The sequence below is a fragment of the Lucilia cuprina genome, chromosome 2, assembly GCF_022045245.1.
Source record: "Lucilia cuprina isolate Lc7/37 chromosome 2, ASM2204524v1, whole genome shotgun sequence".
Classification (NCBI taxonomy): domain Eukaryota; kingdom Metazoa; phylum Arthropoda; class Insecta; order Diptera; family Calliphoridae; genus Lucilia; species Lucilia cuprina.
In genome coordinates this window covers 20,024,271-20,049,731 of record NC_060950.1, presented here as the reverse complement: position 1 = coordinate 20,049,731, position 25,461 = coordinate 20,024,271, and the positions used below count along the sequence as shown (strand labels likewise).

Genomic DNA, 25,461 nt, shown 5'->3' with positions numbered 1-25,461 from the left:
TTCTACGTGGGCCGATCCTTATAGACATAGGTAGAGAGATTTTTGTTCATATAAAACATATTTACATTAAAGGAAACTTACTAATGACATAATGTGCTTTAAATTCATTGTCTGAAGGAGACTAGGGGTTAAGGATTAATTATAGATCTTCATATAATTTAGTACAGAATTTTTGGCTTATTGTGTAAAATATTATTTGTGTAAAATTTCATTGCTATACTCGTACCTTTAAAGCTATTTTGACTTTTAAATCTGTATTTCTGGGGACCACTTATATGGGAGCTTTGTGAGTACATAGACCGATATTTTGACAGTAGACTTCTTTTTGGATATGATTTACATATTAAGGAGGTATTTGTGGATTTTTTTTATATTTGGGAATAATAAAGGAAAAAACGGATAAAATGGAGTTTCTTGATTATCATACACAATATTAGTAATACATACAAAGAAAATTTCAATTTCATTTACTTCTTCTCTTAAAAAGAGCAGCTGGGTGTCTGATACCTTTTCGAAATATGGGGGCTTTATGAACATAACAAAATTTTTATGAATATTTTAGACACATCTCTCAAAATTACACCTTTTTGGGTGTAAAAGGGGAAAAAACTGAATTTTTGATACTTTTTGTTTAGCACATTAAGAAAACTTTTTTTGATTTATTGATTCTTATTAGATACACCTCTTATACGGATATATACTATAATATTTATAATAATCAAATATTTGCAATACCCTTGGGAATAAAAAAGTACCAAAAAGGGGAAAACGGGAAGTTTAATTTTATTCACTTATTGAGCTTATTTTTATATAATTTGAAAAATAGTTTATTTACTCACACAAAATAAGCTTTTGCTATATTCTTTTGGAATTTGGGTACTGAGGAGTATATTTGTGCCAAATTTCATCTTTCAAACTATAGATTATATATTGCTTACAACAGACAGACAGATATGATTATATCGTCTTAGAACTTAATAAGGACCCAGAATATAAATATATATACTTTTGTGGGTATATAATCAACATTTCGAAGTTTTACAATCGTTATAACAAAAACAAGTAGGAAAGTATAGTCGGACATGGCCGATCATATAATACCCTACACCTTGAGTATATTTTTAAAATTTTTACTTTTTATAAAGAAACATTTATGTTGAATATTATTCCAGAATATTTAAGCAATTTATTGATAAAAAAAACTAAAATTTCTAAATGAGGCTTTATATAGGCCAAATATGGACCGATCCTCGGTAAATTTGGGAAATGGATATATTTTTAAATAACAGTTAGTTTTGTTGAGTTTCATTGCGATACAAATGGTTACAAGTTAATTTTAGACGTTTAAGACATTTATTGAAGGGGGATTTGTATTCAGGCTAGGGTCAAATAAGGGCCGATCCTTACGAAAATCTGCAAAGTCATTTATACTTATATAAAATTTGTGCCAATTTTTAGAGAGATATTGAAATCGGAAGGTACGGTTGTATGGGGGTTAGGTGAAATAATGGACAGATTTCAACCATTTTCAATAGGCTTCGTCACTATGCTTAGACCAAATTTCATCAAATTATCTTGAAAATTGCGGCCTGTACCTTGCGCACAAGGTTTACATGGACAGCCAGCCAGCCGGACAGATGGACGGATGGACGGATGGACATGTCTTAATCGACTCAAAAAATGATTCTGAATCGATCGGTATACTTTAAGGTATTGGACTAATATTTTTTTATGTTACAAACATCAGCACAAACGTATAATACCCTCCCCACTATAGTGGTGTAGAGTACAACAATATAAACCACATCGTTTTTGGATGGTGAGTATAAACTATTTTATACCCTGCACCACTTTAGTGGGGACGGTATATTGGGTTTGTGCCAATCGGCTCAGAATTTTCTAAGTCGATTTAGCTATATCCGTCCGTCTGTCGTTTGACATTGTAATCAAACTACATGATGCAATTTTGGAGATAATTCAATGAAATAGTTAACATCAGTCCATTATTTCACCTAGGCCCCATACAACTGAACCCGCCAAATAGAGATTTTAAATGCTTAATTATGTTTAATATACACTTATCTCGAAAAAAAGCTGCAAAACCAAGTTCTATACTAGCCTTGATGACGCTCTTAAGCTTTGTAAATATAGGCCCTCATTTGACCCATATAAAAACCCCTATCAAAATTTTACTTAAATATCTACAGTTTTATTAAACAATAAATGACTTACGTATATCTGATGCAAGGTACAATTCAACTTAAATACTTTATTATGACAACTAAATCACATATTATTCGTATACAGATGTAGGGTATTATATTGTTGGTGTCGACCGGCTATAACTTTTTACTTGTTTTGCATGTTTTCATATTTATAGATCCTACTGTTGTACTTAGAACGGGATAAACCCACAAAAAATATTTTATAATACATACTAAAATTAACATTCTACAAATTTATTGCAAAACGTTAAAATACTTTACATTATAATTAATCAATACAAATTTTATCTTTAATTGAAGCACTTAAGAAAAACATATTCAATCAAAACAAAACTACATATAAATAAATATAAATATTACTCTAAAAAGTTTAAATTAATGAAAATTAGTTTAAATTATTGAAAAATTTCCAAATATGAGTTTAATGATTTATAATAATTGTTTGATTAGCTTACAATCAATTTGAGCATAGCAGTTTCTATCCACATTGAACCAAACAAGGATAATGTGAGACGGCTGATCCAGCCTTGACAAGTCTTACTTGCATTGTCTAACTAATAGAGAGGTGGTTCTGAAGAGTTTATTGAAATAAGTACTTCTTAGCTATCGACAACAATTGCTATGTTACCACGAATATTGAGGTCATATAGTGCACTAAAGGCAATATTTAACACAAATATTTCAGCCTAAACTATAGACTAACCGTTTTAGTCTGAAAGTGAAGTTTTAATAAACAAAAATAACTAGAATTTTGTACACATTTACTACCTACCCTAATATGTTTATTTATTTTTAATAAATTTCTTTAATTCCACAGAAGGATGGTTCTCCCTTACCCGAAGAACGTGCCACCATCAAAGATGGTACATTGACCATAACAAATCTCATTGAAACAGATCGTGGTATGTACGAATGTGTGGCAACTAATGAAGCAGCCACTATAACAGCGGAAACAGAATTAATGATTGAGAATTTATCGCCAAGGCCACCATATAATTTAACAGCAAATAGCAGTGAAACTACCATAACCATACGTTGGCAACCAGGTAAGTGTTGAGGAAAAAAAGAACATTTGTATTTATTTTCTTAAACATAAATATTCTTTAAAATTTATGTCTCAGGCATATTGTTAGTTCTTAATTAATTTTCAGTAATTGAACTTTAGTTTCTGTTTAGTAGTTTTTTTTCTCAAAATAATTATTAGAAATTCATCTTGAAGCATAATAATAATGTCTTATTTGCAATTTAGAAATTGTTTAAATTATTTCCATTATATACATATACATATGTATGTGTATGTGTGTTTCTTAAATAAGTTATTAATTGCCATGGGCAGAGTATTGAGAAATTTTGTTATTTCTATTTTAGTTAATAAATTTTGTGAGTATTTAAATTAACTTAATACGTACAAAATTTATTCTCTAATTAAGCACAATATAAAATTTAAGAACATTAGAATGGTTTGTCAAATAAAGTAGCACTAAGTGTATTGTTTACCTTCTGTGGAAGTGATGTTTATTGACTTCCAAAGACGCAAAAATAATCCAATTTTATTTATTAAATTAAATTAAAGTACTAGAATTTTTTGAATTAAACCAATTTAATATTATATTAAATATTAATCTTTTTTCAAGTTTACTTCCTAATAACTTCCAAAAAAAGAACATAAAAATTACTTCTTTAAATTGTATTAGATTGTCTTTAGATGTAGTAAATCAAACAAAAAGGACATCCCTCCTATGAGAAGCCTGTGTTAAAATGATTACCATTTCAATTTCAATTCAATTTCTATCAAGAAGTTTTCACTTCTTGATAGAAATTGTTATAATAAATTTCGGCATAACCTAATAGAACAAACTTTCTGTTTGAACAAACGTATTTTTGTATGAAACTTTATTAAAAAAAAAAACAAAAAGAAATTTATCCTTGTGGAAAAATTATTCAATAAAGGGGCGCTTAGGTAGGATCAAATCAACCCACGATCTTCTACAGAGACTAGGATAAATAACGTCTCTGTCGTAAGTAACGTATGTGCCAAGTTTTACCAAAATATCGTGAAGACCTGAAGACAAATGTAATCGACTTAGACAATGAATATGAACTGATAATGAAATTTAGATGAGGTTAAGGAGTGTTATGCAGCAAAAAGGTGCAACACCACTCGGAGATCGAAAAGGCCTGTTGTTATTCCTTTTAAAGATAGTAAAACACGTATAAGTTTTATCGCTTGGTAGGTGTAACACAGAAGACTAAAATCGTACTTATATGACCTGTGATTTAAAAAGGAATAATACCTAATGAAGACATACTTAGTATACAATTTTTATGAGATTGTCTCAGAAAGGTATAACTAACGAAGACTTATAAAGTCAGCAATGAACCTAGCTGCCTAACTTTTTTCAGAGACCAGCTAGTTAATAGCCTAGGGCGAAAACTAATATTACGAAAACTAAGACTGTTCCCAAAACGAGTTTACATAGCAGTCAATAGGCTAGTCCAGAAAATAGCCAATTGTTCTTTAAACTATATAATTTTAAATTGGCCGGCTCTGCGTTAATAACCATTAGAAACGGCAAGGTATTATCTCATTTCTATGATATGTTACCATGACTTAAAAAATTCCTAGAAAGGTAAGTCCCAACAAAATTTCCCACTCAATTGTTATGATTTTACAAAAAAATATATATTGCTTCCATAAACAAATAAAATATTTATATTAAAATTTAATTATAATAAAGAAATAATTTAAATTATTTTCATAAACATACCACCATACGTAGAAATATTTATACTTATGCCACACAAACCCATGGATAGTACATTTCCTTATACAGCTAAAAATTCAAATAAATTTTTTTATTTTACCGTTTGAACGCACATATTTGTGTATATTTAAGTATTTTTTACTCGTTGCTTTTTTTTTGCATACACAAATACATATTTTGTTCAATATACATATGTATGTATATTGGCTATAGTATACATATATGATTTTTATTTTTGTTTTGTTAATACCCTCTTTCCTTTTCTGTTTTTTGTTCTACTGTCATGCAGGATACTTGCGGCCGAATCTCGAATATACTGTTTGGTATCGTCTAACGGATGCACCAGAATGGCGTACAATGCGTATCGTACAAAAGAACGTTATGGAAGCAACAATACAGCATCTGCAGCCGGGACGCGAATATGAATTTATGGTACTGAGCCAGGATAAATATGGCGATGGCATGTTCAGTAAACAATTTCGATTTTCAACGCAACGTAAGTTTAATTCAATATGAAAATTTTTGCCATTGTTTTTTCAGTTTTCTACGAATTGTGCAAAAAAAAAAAAAACGTTAAAGAATACTTCTTTAATATTAACAATTATTTAGAGATGCAAAATTAAAAATGTTTGTTTAACATTTGCAGTAAGCTACTGCATTTTTGAGTAACAAAAATTTTTAGTTATGAACGACTTAAAAGTCATTTAAGTAAATTTTAAAATGTAAGTATTAGTTTAGTTGTACTTCAGTTCTAGTTCAGTTCTAGTTCAGTTTTAGTTCAGTTCTATTTCAGTTCTAGTTCAGTTCTAGGTCAGTTCTAGTTCAGTTCTAGTTCAGTTCTAGTTCAGTTCTAGTTCAGTTCTAGTTCAGTTCTAGTTCAGTTCTAGTTCAGTTCTAGTTCAATTCTAGGTCAGTTCTAGTTCAGTTCTAGTTCAGTTCTAGTTCAGTTCTAGTTCAGTTCTAGTTCAGTTCTAGTTCAGTTCTAGTTCAGTTCTAGTTCAGTTCTAGTTCAGTTCTAGTTCAGTTCTAGTTCAGTTCTAGTTCAGTTCTAGTTCAGTTCTAGTTCAGTTCTAGTTCAGTTCTAGTTCAGTTCTAGTTCAGTTCTAGTTCAGTTCTAGTTCAGTTCTAGTTCAGTTCTAGTTCAGTTCTAGTTCAGTTCTAGTTCAGTTCTAGTTCAGTTCTAGTTCAGTTCCAGTTTAGTTACAGTTCAGTTCTAGTTCAGTACTTGTTAACCTATATTTTAATAAAAACTATTTGGTCTTATTCATCCGTCTGTCTTCACCCCACTGAAGTAGTGGTAAGGGACAAAACGAAATAAGTATTTTAATTTTTAGAACCACTTTCTTAATACTTAATGGGGGTGGTTTAAACTTGAGCAAAAAAATCAAAAGTTTAAACAGCTGATGCTAATAAATTAATAATTTTTTAAATAAACATAAAAATTATTTAATTTAGTGATTAGTATAAATAATGGGGACTTCACAATATACAAGGTTTATTAACCTTTTATTAATTAATTTTCATATTACATTTACAATTATCTTCCTTTGTTATAAAACATGCATCGTTTTGATAAAAAACAGTGACGTCTTCTCGAATTTTGATCTTATACTCAAAAATATCAAAAGGAATAAACATCAGATTAAATTTATTTTTAGATTAACTAATCTGATTATTAATTGGAAATTGATTGCCAACTCAAAAACCCGCTCTTAGTATCTAGCTAAGATTATTTTCGGTTGCGTTTAAATAAAAATATATTTATATATACAGTTATTTAATTTAGTTATAGCTGTCCTTATTTTAACGTTAAATTATAAAACTTTCTTTTTTACAATATGTCCTACAAAAACAAATCTAAATATTTTTTTTGCAATTCTTTTTTATTTCTTTTATTTAAATTAAACTTTTTAATACTTTTATATAATTTTTTCACTCTCAATTCTGTTTGCAGCATCATCGAAAGTAACAGCAGTTGAAGACAATGTCGGCGTCGTAGAGTCTACTAGAGTGGAATACACACAGCATCGTGAACCCAGCAGCAGTAGTGACAATGACAACACTAACAACAACAACAATCCTTTACCAAGTACGGGTAGCTTAAGTGCACCCTGGAATTTAAGTGCCATTAATAATCAACAAGGTTGGCTTCTACATTGGGAACATCCACAGCAGGGGTTGGACATGTTACGCCTCTATACGGTACGTTGGTGGAAGGAACCGGAACATCATCTTGTTGGCACAGTCGAAACATTTGACAATTTCTATCAATTGCGACACCTCAAAGAGGATTCCACTTTTAAAGTACGTGTATTGGCCATTTCCGCCGATGGCGACCAAGTACCGAGTGGTGAGTTAATAATTGAAGTGCCATCGCAGCGTAAAATGCGTGCTCTACTAATTGGCAGCTCGATTGGTGTCGCCTTTCTTTTGTGTGCACTGGTGGCCTTTTTGTATGTAAAACGCAGCTGTTTGCTGCATTTATTTACCGGCGATATTGGCAGTGCTGGCAAAGATGTTGCCATTAATGATGGCTCCATTGAGGATGGTTGTGACAGCAGCGAACACACACACGACACAGAAAAGATAAATAATACCTGAGTGTACGAGATAACGTGGCAGTTTCAGAATTAATACGTAAAAAAATAAATTAATTACGAATTTTCATATCGTTATATTGAATAGGTTTTTTTGCAGTTGCTGCTGCCTGCCTCTTCCCTTCTGCTGTTTGTTTGTTTGTTTGTTTTTGTATTTTAATACTTTTTTTCTGTGCTGCTTTACTGTTTCCCGAATCATTCACTATTCATGACGTGAATATACATATATATTTTTTTTTGATATTTATACCTTTTACCCGTATATGCCAATGATTATGACAATAATGATGTTAAGTTTGCCATTCGCTTTAAGCTAGTAGTTACACTGTTCGTGAGTTTTTTCATTTTACTATTTTTTAATTTCTTTGTTTTTTTCTTTTTTTGTATTTGTGTGTATTTATTAATTTTTTGAAATCCACAGCAGTATTGGTATTATTTACCTTGATTTTAATCTGATATGAAAATAATAGTTTGTAGTTATGTTGGTTTTCTTTAAAATTACGATATTATACATAATTCGAAATTAATTTTAAATAAATAAGATAAAAATAAAAATTGTGTTTCATTATCTTGTAAAACAATTGTAATTGCAAGTGTGCGTATATATTGAAGTTGCAGTCATTTGCATATACATATTTACACAATTAGTTCATGCAGAAAAATTTAATTTAAAATTTAGATAATATTGATCATAAAATAAAAAAGCTTATGAATGGTAGTTTTTTTAAACAGATATGACTGTGTTATCCCACTTGTATCGGGATTGGGTGAAAGCAAGGACCGATATCTTATATTGTATGTCAATGTGTTTTTCATCATGTGTTGGACACGTGACGTATACGTATTCTTTAACTGTTTTTGTCACAATTTTGATGTTTTATATATCTGTAGGTTGGAAATTAAGTCTACTTTTCAGATAATTTCGTATTAAATTTTTGATTCCCACGAAACTTGTTTATATCGAATTACATAGCATTATTTTACAATATTTTTAAGTTAGTAATGAACGTTAAAGTGATTTTTGAGGGAGAACTTACATTGGGGTAGGGTAAATATTAGATCAAACATAATGGAATTTGGTAGAGAGAGTGGTCAATTATAGACCGACCGATTAGGAAATTTGGAGATAGGGTATATTTTGGTCCATTGTCCTTCATATTTTAGAATAAAATATCTGCAAACATAAAATGAACTTGTGAAAAATTTTATTGAAATTGTTACACAATTAACGAATTAATATCTGCTTGAACTTGTTGACATAGTATTTCGGAGTGCCATTTATACAGGGAATATGCTAAATCGTGAATCGATCTTGCCCATGTTCAATAACAACATATTAATATAGAATATATTGAGAAATTTTTATTCTCCTATCTCTATTTTTGTGGATGCTTCGAGCCAACAACAGACATATAGACACGGTTCAAATTTAAAACCTAAACTCAACGAAACTTTAGCTTTTAGTAGGAAGAGGAATTACTACCCTCTTTTTATACCCTACACAACTTTAGTGGGGAGGGTATATTAGGTTTGTGCTGATGTTTGTAACGCACAATTATATTGATCCTATACCCACCTTAAAATATACCAATCGGCTCAGAATCATTTTTATGAGTCGATTTAGCTATGTCCGTCCGTCCATGTATACCTTGTAATCAAACTACAAGGTTCGTCCCAGGGACGAACCCTATAGAAAATTGTTAAGATCGGTTCATTATTTCACCTAGCCTCCATACAACTGTACCCTCGAATAGGGCTTGTAAACATTGTAATCAAACTACAGGTCACAATTTTGGAGATAATTCAATGAAATTTGGCACATGATATTTTATGGTACTGTAGACGAAGCCTATTGAAAATAGTGAACATAATTAAGTTCATAATTATATTTAATATACTCGTATCTCGACAAAAAGCTCCAAAACCAAGTTATATACTAGTCTTGATGACCGCCATGAACTTTATTATTATAGGGCCTCATTTGACCCTAGCCCATCTAAATAGCTCCCATCTAAATTTTATTTAAATATCCAAAGTTATATTAAACAGTAAATGACTTTAGGATATCTGAGGCAAGGAACAATTCAACTTAAATGCTTTATTATGAAAACTAAATCACATTTTATTCGTATACAGGTGTAGGGTATTATATGGTCGGCCTCGCCCGACTATAACTTCTTACTTGTTTATTTATATACCACTGTGGATAATCTTAGAATTAAATAAAGACCCAAAATATATATAATTTTAGGGATCAAAGATCAATATTTTAAAGTGTTACAAATGGAATAACAAAATCTATATAGCCCCATCTTTTTTGATGGTGGAAAAAAGATCCCTCTATTGTTATTGTTTAAATAAAAAGAGTAAAAGGGTCACAAAAAATCGCATTGCCTACTAATTATATAGGTACCAATCGGCTAGGAATCATTTATGTGGTTATTTCTGTTCTATTGACTGTCTTTCCACCTAAACATTAAAATACTTAAATAAAAATTATCGTCATTTTAACTAAGGTATAAAAATAGTTCCGTCTATTATTTAAGTTTTATAATGATCGGACTTAATTCAACCCTATCTACCGAATCCACATCAGAAAATGATTTTAATTTATAATTATAATATTCTTCAAAGTTTTAGTATTACGACATCAAATTGTATGAGAATGGACAAAGCGGGGCAGACGGAGGTGTTTTAATCAACTCAAATAATGATTCTGAATCGATCGGTATACTTTAAGGTGGATATAAGACCAATATTTTTGTGTGTTTTTCATATTAATTATGATCCTTTGAACTTCTACTCACTTTTTCCAATTGATATTGATAAATCTTTATTAAGAGTAATATTACAAAGATGATCTTTCGAAATTTTTCTCACTTTTTCCAATAGTCTTGTGAAATCTTTACTGTATTGATATTAAGAAGTAAGATTTGGACTAGTTGTGTTATATTTTTAAATGTACGGAATTAGTTTATACAATTCCAATTACATACTAATTGACTTGGTATATGTTATACTGAAGAGCGAAAATATGCGGCATATTCTCAAAAATCCAATAAGAAAGCTTTTGTACTGTATAAAACAAAACATAAAGTACTATTTACATAAATGGTGTGGGACTTCAATAAAGTAAAATTTAAATTTGTAAAACAAAAGGTTTATGGCTAGAATAAGAAAAACTTGTAATGCTAAAATGTTGCCAACATCAAAACTAAAGCTTTATTAAAAATAACAGATACATTTTTGAAAAGTTAATAAAAATTAAATGGTCATTTTAGATACAAATGTTTTATAACTATTAGTGTATTTTAATAATAGTTATGTTATGTATACACGGTTGTTAGATCTTACAACGTTGGCATTAAAATGTGCAAAAAATTTCTAATAATACATTCAACTTACAAATTTTGTCTTGCAATATTTCACGTTGTAAAAGAAAAATTTTAAGTTCAGACGATTATTAGACATTTTCTGAACATTTTACTGACAACGTTGTAAGATCTGACAACCGTGTATCACGGCTTTTATGTACATAATTAAGCTAAAACTATATCTTCTACTCTTCACTGAAAAAAAGTTTAGTTTAACCGAAAAATATTTATTACAAGAATACGTAACTCGACGTGCGGGTTGTTAAGATTTACACGGATTCTTTATGTATCACGACGCGCTATTGAAAATGAATCTTCTATGAGACGCTATGTATTAAATATCCTTTGGTTTAACCCAAACTATTACTTTCATAACCTTCATCTTAACAATAATATTTAATCTAAACAACAGCTCTAAATATAATCCTTAGTTTTTATTATTGTCCTTTATGGTGTAAATTAAGTTTGAAAACAAAAACATAAGATTGAAGTTTTTCTTAAACAAGTATTATTTATATAATTTTGCAAAAACTTCAAAAAGGCGGAAACTAACTGACACCACACAACAATACTTACAAAACACACACATACATTTATACATGTCAAGTGCAAGCAGAGGAAATTGTAATCTTTTTACAGCAAGAAAAAGGATGCTAACTACTTTAACACAAATACAAAATAAATTAAAATTTAACAAACAATTACTTAAGAATTAAGTTTCAATGTGGACACAATAAGACAACAATTAAAAATTAATTTTTGAATATTTTTAAATAATTCATTTTTAATTTCTAAAATAACACTTGAGGAGACATCAATCTAAATTATTTAATTTTGTAAAAATAGAATTAAAAACGAATGTGGGTTAAATCTGTAATCTATAATCTTTATAAATAAATTAAAATCTATTTACTCACAGATGTTGGATACACAAACACTCCCTGTATTTGATATGTACATGGTTAAAGTGTGTCAATTTTAGTTTAGATTATTTGGTCTGTTTTGTATGCTTTTGTTTGGAGATACAACTTGCCCACAAAATGTTTTGAAGCCTACGAGGGTGGTGTTGAATAGGCTAATGGCAAGTTTTAAATACTTTAATATATGTTTGTTTTTTGTTAGAACCAGCGCTTAGGGGTTGATCCCTACTCATCAAGTGCATTGTGTTGAAACTAGGAAAATACGTTATGGGAGGGATGATAGAGGGATTAGTGTTTGTGGACCTTCGATTTAAATCTACCCATATTACAAGTGACCGGAAAGACTTTTGGGGAAAGTTTTTTTTCCACATATGGAGAGTACGACTAAAGATGGAATTCTCTTTGAAGTGCATAGTGCGATCCACTGCCCAATCGACCACAAATGGGTGTGCTCTTACTGAATATAGTGAGTTACGTGCGAATATGTGGGTTTCGGGAACAAAATCCCTAATTTCATGTTCGGTAGAACAGTGTAATACAACACACATTGCGACGATGCTCCAGTGATGTACCTGTACGCGGACAAGTTGCCCCAAAATAGACGTTGAGCGTTGCATTCCATTTTAGGTCGGATGTAGGTGGTATAGACAGTAAGGAGAATAGAGAGAGTGAAGTATGTCTTACATCTTTTGAGAAACCGAGACACTTGAATACTTCTTTCGACATTTAAAATATGTGTTTGTATATTATCATGCCCAGAATATCAAAAGCTTCTGATTCCTTACTATTTATACCACCCATAAATATACATGATTTGTCGTGCGTTTGTGCGTTGAAATCGATTCTATTAGCACGACCCCATTCAGAGATTGCCACTAGGTCTTGATTAAGTGAGTTTTTTATATTTTGACTCAATCTCCAAAGATCTGGCCTATAGTTGAATGAATAAGAATGGCAAATGTTATCATTATTACATTTGGCGCTTAAGTTATAGAGAGAAACAATACAAAAATGGTCATTACGCCTATAGTGTATAGTAAAGGAACATCATCGAATAGCCGAAACAGAACGACTATCATTGGATCAGAATATATGGTTCTCTCCAACGATCGAATCCGAGCATTATAATGACTACTATAGTTTATAGTTCCGAAAAGACTTTAGCTATTGTAAGCTAAGACGAACAGTAGGATATACCGAGTTTTCACTTTAACGACCCCAAGTAATCTAATGAAAAGGTCTGGTACTGCAGATGACCAGTTGCCCGCAGGACTTCCCTTTACTGATCAGATGATTGAGGTTCCTTCGAGTTCCACGAAGTGGCAGTGGTTTAAACATAAATTGGTGGAAATAGTGGTTAAAATATCTATGCACGGTAAAGTCTATTTGTAAGGATAAGTTCGGTGCTGTTGCCGAATGACAACATATACCTGACAACTGACAACATATACCAACTAAGCGTTGAAAATGATTTGGTATTAAGTGTGTATGATGCAGGATGACTCTGTTCATACTAGACTTGCCATAGTGTGTTCTCTATGTGTAAGAAAGTCTTCGGTTGCCGACTCAACAGAGGCTATCCCAATAGCATGGTTCTAAAAGGGAGTAATGTTTATTGATTTCGTAAGTTAAGCATATACGTAAATGTCATATAAGTTCCACCTGCTTGTAAAAAACACAATGGGGCAGTGGTGGTTCGTCACAGAAGCTCACCCAGTGGTTGAAAAACACCACTAACAGGAAGGTAAAAAAGTACTATCCTCAAGAATTTCTTGGTGCTTACTTCTCACACAACCTTCCGTAATTAAATAACACTACATACATAAATTTGCTACTACTTTGTAATATGATTCTTAAATTTATGTTACATTGAATATAATTAAAAACAACAACAAAAATAGCATCGAAACGATTACTAAACTTAAAGTACATATTTACAACAAAAATATATTTGTTTATGAAAACTAACTTAAAACAAGAATAAAACAAAATGCAATTGAAAAACAATTGCCAACTAAACGTGTAAGAAGGTATGATTGAGTGTGACTATGTAATTCTGTCTAGTCATTTGAGTAATAAGGTTTCATATTGAATGTATATATTTTTTTCCTTTGTTTAAGCTATTTTTGGGTCACTTGCACTTAAATTGTACCTATTTTGCACTTTATTGTACTTAATTGCAATACACTGAATGTACATATCGAGTCATTGCGGTTGAATTGTTTACTTGATTTTGTTGTCGTATTTATAAAAAAAATAAACTACAGATCAAATCAATAAGAGTTCAATTAATGTAACCCTTATTGTTTTACTGTTATTTGGAATCGTTGAAACAGAAATTAAGTGGATTGAAGTTAAATTAAGATTCAGATTGATTGGAGTAAAGTCCAATGAATACGAAATATATTAGAAAATTTCAATGATTGTTTTTGTTAGATTTTGTTATTTTAATTAGTTTGGTCGAATTCCAAAAAAAAATTTTGTCCTTTTCGCTTAACTCCTAAATTAATCAAAAACGGTAAAAATAATATATTACCTTAAATATTGTGGGCGTTATTTTATCTGACTTATTAAATCGTAACAATAATAAACTTATTCTTCCTGTTAAACGGCATATCCATTATATATTCCGCCCATTTTTCAATTCCTGTTTAAATTTGTTGGAAGTGCCATGCCCACTATTTTAATTGCGCCCATTTTTTTTAAATACGTAAAATATAAATAAAATTTAACAATTTAAGAACACAATTTATTCTCACTATGTTAAAAAATAATTATGATGCCACGCCCATTATTCAGATGCTATCCACTTTTATTTTTATTGTTGAAAAATAAAAATTTAGTATTGTTTTATATAGTTTTGAATTGAATTGCATTATTTTTTTATTTCGAACACTGTACGAAGTCGTCATTATCTATGCAAATGTAAATGAGAAGTTTATTGACGTTTAAAATAAGAAATAATAAAACAATAATCAACAAATCAAAATAATGGATTATTTATGAATAATTATAAACAAATAAAAATATTAAGTTTTTGTAAATGTTTCAGTGTGTATAAAAATGTATTTCTATTAGTCAGTCATCATACTCTACGTTTCGTTAAACTTTGAAAACCATATTTACGGTTCAATCACCACATTATAGCGTTACAATATTTGAGATTGTGTAACTATTTAGACGAAAACCCGACTAAACTAAATTCAAATATCTCTAAATTAATTTTGTGGTGAAAAGGTAAAAGTACATAAGTTGTTTTTTTTACTTTATAGGAGAACGTTTTAAAGTTTTAAAATCCAATACAAAACTATATTAAAATACATTTAAAAATTTCAATATTTTCAAAAGTTCTTATCCGATATTTATGAAATATTGACATAATATAGAACTGAGTACGGAGATTTAAAAAATACAAAAATATGTTTTTAGCATATCTTGAGTTATATACTTTTTGCATTTTTGCAACAAAACTAATCTATAGTTTTTGTATATTTTGTATAAAATAAATGAATAAAAATTATATATGTACATTAGGGTGGTCCTGTTTGTGTAGAGGAAAGCTAAGATGTCAATGTTAATTGACACCTGAAATAAAAATTACTTGTTCCCAACAAAAAAAGAACTTTCAAAGAAGCCAAAAAGAAGTATAATTTACGCCATGGAAGTACTGAAGAAGACCTGAAGAAGTTATGATTTTAACATAGGCTGGCCATAGGAGGGATGTTATTTTTATTTGATTCCAAATTCGTTACACCTGAAGTCATTCTCAGGAAGTAATTTTTATGTTCTTTTTTAGAAATTATTATAATGTCAACATAAATATATAAATTACACGCATTTATCAACTAACTACATATATGTACTTAATAGAATAAAACATAATTGTTCAATTCACAATCGATGTTGTAGCGTTGTATGCGTTGTATGTCAGCAGCTGCTACAATAGTCATAACAATGTTGTTGGTATTTTCTATGCAAAAGTTGTATACAACACTTAGGACAATTTTTCATATGTTTTTCAGCATATAAATAAAAAATTCAATCGATTTTGGCATAAAAAACGTCTCAGAATCTAATAAGAATCTAATATGGACCCAGAACTAGAACTGAACTGGAACTGAACTAGAACTGAACTAGAACTGAACTAGAACTGAACTAGAACTGAACTAGAACTGAACTAGAACTGAACTAGAACTGAACTAGAACTGAACTAGAACTGAACTAGAACTGAACTAGAACTGAACTAGAACTGAACTAGAACTGAACTAGAACTGAACTAGAACTGAACTAGAACTGAACTAGAACTGAACTAGAACTGAACTAGAACTGAACTTGAACTGTACTAGAACTGAACTAGAACTGAACAATATACCTCAATAGAAAACCTTTTTATTCTTTGATCCGGTTCACAAACTATTGACGTCAAGAATAACATTTTTGATAAATGGTTTCTTAAAATAAACTAAATTTTAATTAATTACCAACTTCTATTTCAGGACCACCCTAATGTACATACATGTTATGAATAGTTTATATATTGTTTAAAAAAAATGCTGATTTAAATAAAATAATAAAATTTCTATATATAATTAAATGAGTATGTACTCTCAAAAACTGCAATAAAGCATAATACATTAATATTATTAAACAAAAAAAGTTTCCATTAATTATTTATTTAGTAATTATAACAATAATAAAGATTCAAATCAATCATCAACATCATCAATTTTTGTGGAAATAAAACGTATTTCTAATTATTTAGTTTATTTCACTCATTTATTACTTTGTACTTAGAGAACTCAAAGGTTGAGTAAACTTAATTAATTTATAATTTTTGCTTTTATCTAGAAACAAAGTGTAATATAATTATTAGGTTTTAATTTTATGTTCTTAGCAAATAAGTATTCTCTGTTACACACAACAGTTTTCTACTTAAACAAATAAATTAAAGATGTTAATTTCACTCCTCGGGTGAGCATAAGAACATAAACAAGTTGTTCCAATAATCTCGAATTTCGGCTCGATGCTTGACATCGTTCTACTTTATTCGAAGTTTTAAAAGAATAACATTTATCACCACTTCAAAAGAAGCACTTAACCTTCTGTTTCAGTGATACTTAATGTCTTCCGAGAAATATGAAAATGCATCTAATTCCCTTATTTAAGTTAAAATAATTTAAGTAAAATTAGTTATATTTAATAATACTCATACAAAGAGGATGTACGCCTGGTACCAAATTGACACCAAAGTGTTTATAATTTGTCATAAACATCCGTTGTAAAACTATATACATACGTACGACAACATTCGTTGTGGAACTCTAAATTTTATACACATCTGTTGTCTAAATGTTAACAACGTTTTAAGCTCACTATTGATAAACAATCCGTTGTCAAAGTATATTTTTATACATGTTATTAAAAAATTATAATCACTTTGGTGTCAATTTGGTACCAAGGATTTTTCCCTTTGTGTACAATTTCCAAATAACATCCAAAACAATCACATTCAAATTACTTTTTGAGAATAACTTCAGAAGAAATGAACTTGCTCTAGCTCCAGTTCCGTATCGTATATATAAAAGTAGTTCTATTTTACGCTATTTCCTTTATAAGGATTGAATGCAGTAAAACTTATTCAATAAAAATACTTTATTTACAAACATATATCCGTTATTAAGTTTCCTTTCAAATATAAAAAAGTTTCTCATACCTACTTATGCTTATTATGAAAAAAATATATAACAAACGTCTTCGAAAAAGGACATAACACCTAGGACAATACAAAGACAAGTAACGTTGAAGTGAAAGTACAACAACAAATTTAGCAACCCCCTAGTATGAAGATAATAAACAACTAAGAGAATAATATTATTTTAATATCTAAGAGTACATAAGTAAAACTAAATTACCAGATACAATTTTTAGAGGCTGCAGAGAGTATTATAACATCTGAGTACTACAGAGAGTTTAATAAAAAAGTATAAAAGAAAGGCAAATGCAAAAGCAAATAGCAACAAAACAAATATTATTCAAAACTACTCAAACGTGTTATAAACATTGCCTTTGTATTAAAACTCTCTAAGTGCATTTGCACTTAAATGTTGAGATACAATTGATGTTAGCTAAATGATACAATACAGTATGATGTGAATATTCGGGGTATTAAAAACAAAGGCTGAATATTAATGCGTTCGATGATGACTCGATGGCAATAACAACAATAGCAAATGGATATGAATGACTCATTAAAATTTTTTTGCAAAAAATAAACGTTAAGGAACTAAATTTAGAAGAATGTAAAATTACAATTCAATAGTAATTATTAACCCTTTAGGTTTAATTGGGAAACTTGAAAATGGGTATTATTGTAACAATAATTTAACTGATGTCTGTTAGTTTCAGTATAAATATACTGTAAATAGTTATGTTTTTGTTATTATAATAAAATTTGTATTGTTTTCAATGATTTCATCAAAAACATCTATGATTTCATCGGATCTCTATACAAATTAGCTTAAGGTAAAACTTTTAAAAAATTCTAAAAAACAATTGTTCATTTCACAATCAAGTTGTATATTGTATCTACTAAAGTGTAGTAACAGTGATTGTGAACAGATTTTTGTAGCAAGTCATAAGTTTATGTTCACAATAAAAAAAAACAATCAAAACAAATAATGTCAAAAGTAAAAAAAAAAAAACAAATAATATTAAACTAATTAAACGAGCAAAATAAACCAAATTAATTTCTTTTTATTTAAAATTCTATTATTTTCATTATTCCACATTTTAAACTAATAAATAAACAAAAATTTAATAAAATTTTATTTTTGTTTTGGTAAACAGCTGTTTGTTTGTAATTTCTGTGTTACCACTTTATCCATTTTTATGCCAAAATCGATTGAATTTTTTATTTATTTGCTGAAATAAACAATTGACAACACTGAATTTTCTTACGACATTCGAAAAACATATGAAAAATTGTCGTAAGAGTTGTATAGAACTTTTGCATAGAAAATACCAACAACATTGTTATGACTATTGTAGCAGCTGCTGATATACAACGCATACAACGCTACAAAATCGATTGTGAATTGAACAAATATTTCTAATAATTTGATGTTAAAAATCCTGTAATATATTCACAATTAATAATCATATTAATAATCTAGACTTAATTACCTCTCCATTGATATATAATATGCCTAAATCTCTTTCAATTGTAACAATTTATATTACATACATATAACAATATTTCTTACCTTCTATTCACTTCTCATTTTTTTCATTTACCAACTTTTCTTATGATAAACCATTTGTTGCTTTTGTTGTTGTCTCTCGTGTTCCATCGTTTATGCTTTATAGAATTATGCAATGGTACAAAACTTAAGTACTACTTTGTATGCGATAGAGCATTCGAGATTTTAACGTTCGCGTTATGTGTACAAACGTTTTTGGATTTATGCCCTTTTCAAACTGAATTTGGAATAACTTCTCAACCGATTTTGGTGTTATAATTTAATTTAATGTTAGTATTCTAATTCAGTTAGAGTGTTTATGGTCGAAAAACATCAGTTAGCTAGTTAGTTAGTAAATTAGTTTGAAAGGTGGAAATATATACAGAAAATCCGAAGAAATACATCTAGGCCTTTATCGGACCGGTTGTGCGCTCCTTAACCAGTGTCTCATGGAAATCGAACCCACCACCTCCGGTCTACAAGACTAGAACACTAACCTCTAACCTACCGGAGGCCAGGTTAGTTAGTTAGTTAGTTAGTTAGTTAGTTTGTTAGTTAGTTAGTTAGTTAGTTAGTTAGTTAGTTAGTTAGTTAGTTAATTAGTTAGTTAGTTAGTTAGTTAGTTAGTTAGTTAGTTAGTTAGTTAGTTAGTTAGTTAGTTAGTTTGTTAGTTTGTTAGTTAGTTAGTTAGTTAGTTAGTTAGTTAGTTTGTTAGATTGTTAGTTTGTTAGTTTGTTAGTTTGTTAGTTTGTTAGTTTCTTAGTTTGTTAGTTTGTTAGTTAGTTAGTTAGTTAGTTAGTTAGTTAGTTTGTTTGTTAGTTGGTTGGTAAGTTAGTAAGTTAGATTGTTTGTTTATTTTTTTTTTAAACAAAATTTCAAACAATTTCTATAAACTTAGTACTTTCGTGACCGTTATTTAGAAGCAAAAACTCGGTAAAGGGTTGTGCTTCTACTTACTTTTCAGTAACTACTACTTACCGTCTACATTACTATGAAGTATATTAACGACTTCCTTTCATTTTGATATTCTATATTTTCTTTTATTATTCAACAACTTCTTTGTAAGCGAAATTATAAGTACTTCTTTTACTCCCTATTTGTTAGCGAGCGTGTATCAAAATGCTAATAGCTATACATCTCAATTTAAGTTTTTTTTGGATATATTCCATGAAGTAATGACAAAAGATAGGACAATTAAAAATCTACTCCGATAGGGGTGTAAGATATTGAACTTAATGGTTAAGTAATGTAATTGCAAATAATTTTAGTTTTTACGTTCACTTTCACATCAACACCCCTCATGGGGTTAACGTCCTTTGTTATATTGCGATTAAGTACTTTGTTTGTTTCTTTCTTTCTATTTGCGACTCTACGAACAAAGTAATAATGTTATCTATATAAAACCTACTTACAGATACAAAATAAACATGTTTAGTAATTTTTTTGCAATATGTTGCCAGCAACAGTATTCTTAGCAACATTACTTTGTTTCTTTATTATTATTTATAGAATATACAAAACAAGAAATCAACAAAAACAAAACTAAATAACAACAGAAATAAAAACTGCACATTTTAGAGATGTTTGCGTGCTACTTTTATGATTGCGCACAGCTGACTCTTTGTTGTGTTTTCATGTTGTTCCTTGTTTGCTCTATATGTCTCAACCTCCCTAACCCACAAACAAATGTGGAATGTTGCTACAGCCGTTGCTTTTGCTATTGCTTTTGTATGTCTATATATATTTGTGTACACGTTTATTCATCCAACTACAAAATGTATAGTACATATAATAGTACAACATCATCATCATTATCATCATCTATGTACATAATATGTATCGAGAGTATCTACCAAATACAAATAAATACAAACACTGGCTTTGCACCCAACTGTTTGGTGAATGCTCATTCAGTTCTTATTTGTAAGCGTAGCGTTCAAGTTGTTTGTTGTATTGTTGTTTCGGTTTTTTATTTGTATTTTATACATAGACATATAAATATACATATATATTGGAATAATATTTTGTGTTTAGTGTGTTCTTACTTAGTAGAGTTGTTGTTGTATCTAACAGATACAAAAAAAAAAAAACAAGAAATTCGACTTGTATTCTGTGTATCTGCGCGTTTATATATGTTTACGAGCGTGTGTGTCAATTTTTAAACAAAAGCATAAAAATATTGCAAAACATACAGTGTGGTTTTTGATTTTACTACTTTTTTTTAAATAATTATAATATTTTTCATTTCATCATAGAATTTGTTAGAATGAAGTAAATAAAAGATTTTCTACCCTTAAAAAAAATTTAATAAAAATATTTAATTTTGAATCTACTATACGCAGAATTAAATCTTTATGTATCTGCTTGCAATTTGAAAAGGTAAAATAAGCTAAAACAAATTTATTTCTTAAGAATATAAAATAATTAACAAAAAAATATTGGAAAAAAGTAATTAATTTTATTCACCATTCATCAGTGTAATAAATACAACAATTCATCGGCTTTGTCAGTATCTACACAAGTCTTAATAAATTAATTTTAAACAAAAATAACAAAAACAACAACAGCATCTTTAACACAATATAACAATTTGTATCTAAAGTTTTGTTTTAGTGTGTATCTCAAGCAAAAATTCTCTATACACACAATAACAATAACAACAACAAATTTTTATAAACAATTTTTGTTTATATAGAAAAATAATATAAACAAAATATATAAAAGTGTTTTAGTATAAAAATTTGTTTAAATTCTTCTATATTTATATCAAGAATATTAGAGGCGAAAAAAAGGTAAAATAAAATAAGGTCAAGATTCTTTTTACATCATCTTTTTTTGGGATATTTTGCAAAAAAAAATATCTTATAGATTTTTTATTAAATATTTAACTAAAACCATGCAGCTAACAGTGAAAAAAAGAATACCTGGTATTTCATTTTTTCTCTTAAGAGAAAGTAAAACCTCCGCTCTTAAGGATTTTGCGCCCCAAAATTCATTTGTATTTTAAGCTTCAATTTGTTACATGATGCTATTATTCTATAGTGATTTTCTTCTTAATTTTCCATCAATGGGTTCAATGGCAGTTATTGTTGAAAATTTTTTTTCGTTTTTTTTTTTTTTTCTTTTTTTCTAGCCTTTTTTTCGGTACATTTCTCTTGCAAGTGGTCTTAAGGTGAAAAATTGTGTAGGTGTCATGACCGGTAAAACCAATTAAAATAATTTTTTATGCCACAATGAGCTTAAAAGTATCTTCGTTTTTTTTTTCTTTTCCATTCAAATTAGTTTAAAGTTTTTCCAAGTACAGCAAATAAGTTATGAAAAGTTTTGCAGGAAAGAAGGAAAGTTAATTAATTTACAAAGGATCCACTTAAATGCTCAAGGTCGTTGTAAAGTAATGTTTCTTAATGATGAACATTGTTTGAATAATAATTTATTTCTCATTACGTTTAGCTTGTACTGCAGATGGGGCTAGAGAAATGTTCTAACAAAAATATTTCATAATTTTAAAAATATAAAATAAGTTGTATGTTGGTTTTTGCAAATTTTTAAAATTTAGTTTTTGATTTACAATTTTGTTATAAATTTTAATCTTAAAGTATACAGAATCATTTTCAAAATCGATTTATCTATGTCCATCCGTTTAAACTTTGTAATCAAACTACAGGTCGCAATTTTCAAGACAATTTTATCAAATATGGTAAAAACTTTATTTCACCGAGCTCCAATACAAATGAACCCCCCTTAGTATGACCCATAATTATCTTATATATTCTAGTATCTCTACTATGTTTTATAAAAATCTAAATGACACTGCCGATTTTCGTAATGATCGGGCTTCATTTGACATCCAGCTCTCATAATAAAGTCATCTTCTGCAAATGAATCCATAAATAACTTTAAGTTATTAAGCAAAGTTATTTATGTAGAATTAAATTGTGTTTTTAGTGATTGTACATATATGTATACTAGATCATAGCAGAAGAAAAATACTCAATCCTTTAATACTCATGATGCAGTTTTTTCCCATTTTCCAATTAATGTTCCTGAGGATTTTAATATATAATTTTATGACAGATAAAGTATTCCAGCGTTTACTGTTCACCCATAATGCTCTACATTCATGTGAATTCGTAAGTTCAGATTTGTGTTCACGTACCATCAGACTAACCACAAACCTGCTCGTTTTATAAGATTACGGAGATTCTCCGAGATACTCTCTTCCATGTTTTTAATTCAATCCTCATGATGTAGAACGATCTTAAGATTAGGTTTATCTAATTATCTTTCCTTACTTTAAATGTGAATAAGTATTTTGTTAAAGCTAACTAACAGTCCAATTGGAATTTAGACTTAATTCTATCACTTGATATCGCATAATGGTTGTTTCTCTCAGGCATTTGCTCTAGTATTCCTTTAGGCCACAATATTTTAACTAGCTATATATATTTCCAATATACAATAGGATGACTAGCGATCCATTTAAAGATAAGAGCCCTTCGCCTTGTATCTTACATATTTTGCATGTACTCATAGTTGACCTAAGACATGCCTTACGCCTTCCTACATAGCGCCTAACACTGATATGTTTTGCTGGTTCTAACCTCCATTTCATTTTATTCTCCAAAAACAGCTTATGCCTAGAAATTTATTCTTGTCGGTCCCAGGTATTGTCCTATACAAAAACTGGAGTATTCTACTTGGAATGATATTCTATCATCTTGGTTGAACCTCTGTAGCCTCTTCTCTAAAAGTATTAAGTCAGTGTAGCAGATAAATCAAAGTCCTTCATCTATGGTTAATCAGAGCAAAGGCGATCAAATCCAGCCCTATTGAATACTTCGAAATACCTGGACAGCTGAATTTGTCTCCACTCATTTCTTAGCATTTGGTTGATCTTATCATTAGCATCGACCTAAGAATTGGATAAGTTCGTCAGTTTGTACTGAATATTGATCGACTTCCACTGATCTATTTAAACCACACAAGCATTTTGCTTAATTATTAATTATTGTTAGATTTCCGCTATTAACCATGTTTCCAACTTGCCGCTTTAACATTTTAAGTAGATAGGACTTTGAATTTACTGGTCGATAACACGGTTCAACAAAAAGTGAAAAAATCGTTAAAGCCAAATGATGTAGTAGGCTTCGTTTCTGGTACCATATTTCATTGAATTATCTCCGAAATTGCAATCTGTAGTTTTCTTACAAGGTTTACAAGTCTTCTTTAAGCTTCAGTTGTATGGGGGCTACGTGAAATAATGGCATTATTAAAAAAAATTTAAACAATGTAATTGCTTAGGTTTTTTCAGACAAAAATTATGACATAGTAGGGTAAGCAGGAGTATTTATAATTTTTTTAAATGTGATCTATTAAAATTTGGAAGTCCTTTTACAAGGATATAGTATCACAAAATTAAAACTGGAACCACAGCGTTGTTCATGTTTACTTTAAAGTGTTGGATGATGTGAGACTTTGATATTATGTAATTCGACTTTTCATAACAATCATTACATTCTTCCTATGCCCAGCAAAAATAAAACGAAGTACATACAAAAGAATTACATTTATCACTACTTCAAAAGTAGCACTAAGTGCTTTTTTATCTTCTGTCGAAGTGATGTTGTTGTATTAGTTGTATTCTATAATACCACGATTTCAATTCCTAATAACTTCCAAAAAAGAACAAAAAAATTTATTTCTGAGAATGACTTTAGATGTAATGAATTTGGAATTGACATCCATCCTATGATAAGCCTGTGTTATAATCATAACTTTTTCAGGTCGTTTTCAGTACATCCATGGAGTAAATTCTACTTCTTCTTCGATTCTTTAGATGTTCTTTTTTTGCTGGGTGGTTAATCAAAAACTTTAAAGAATTGTCTTTCTGGTGCAATGAAATTGCAAAGAAATTTTAATTAAAAATATATTTGGAAATTTGTAATTAATATTGCATATAGATGTACATAATATATCCGGTATTTGTTGAATACCGGCTAGATTCTCTATTAAAAATATAAGTTTCATATTCTCTAAGGCGAATTATATATAAAATTTTACACAATTGACAAAATAAATACATATATATATATGTCTAACCCATTCCCAATAGACTCATATAACAAAATTGTATATCAATTTCTAAATATCAGAATGAACAAATAACCAACCATTTGTAATAAAATATTAATTTAACAAACAAGGCCAGCTCTTAATAAATAGCTCGGTTTCATAATTTGTCTAAGATTCAATGTACAATTATATTGTAATTTTATACAACATAATTATTAACAACAAATACAAAATTCATTGAGAAATCAAATCTTATCAAAAAAAAAAAAA

The 25,461-nt window shown here is 29.2% G+C and overlaps 2 protein-coding genes across 4 annotated transcripts in view; both read left to right on the top strand.

The window, feature by feature from the left end:
• LOC111675193 (protein borderless) overlaps positions 1–8,142 on the top strand; it is a 46,280-nt gene extending 38,138 nt beyond the window's left edge. Inside the window, exons 6-9 of one of the 2 annotated variants that reach the window (XM_046956214.1) lie at positions 3,043–3,271; positions 5,280–5,486; positions 6,945–7,627; positions 7,688–8,142. In XM_046956214.1, coding sequence (XP_046812170.1) covers positions 3,043–3,271; positions 5,280–5,486; positions 6,945–7,591 — 1,083 coding nt within the window. In that variant the 3' untranslated portion in view covers positions 7,592–7,627; positions 7,688–8,142. Of the gene's footprint in view, positions 1–3,042; positions 3,272–5,279; positions 5,487–6,944 lie in introns of both variants that reach the window. The other variant, XM_023435911.2, reaches the window with a different exon arrangement.
• A 12,892-nt stretch (positions 8,143–21,034) lies between these two features.
• LOC111675195 (ATP-binding cassette sub-family G member 1) overlaps positions 21,035–25,461 on the top strand; it is a 91,425-nt gene continuing 86,998 nt past the window's right edge. Inside the window, exon 1 of one of the 2 annotated variants that reach the window (XM_046956393.1) lies at positions 21,035–21,498. The gene's annotated coding sequence lies outside the window, so the exon portion shown is untranslated. Of the gene's footprint in view, positions 21,499–21,595; positions 21,912–25,461 lie in introns of those variants that run through there. The other variant, XM_046956394.1, reaches the window with a different exon arrangement.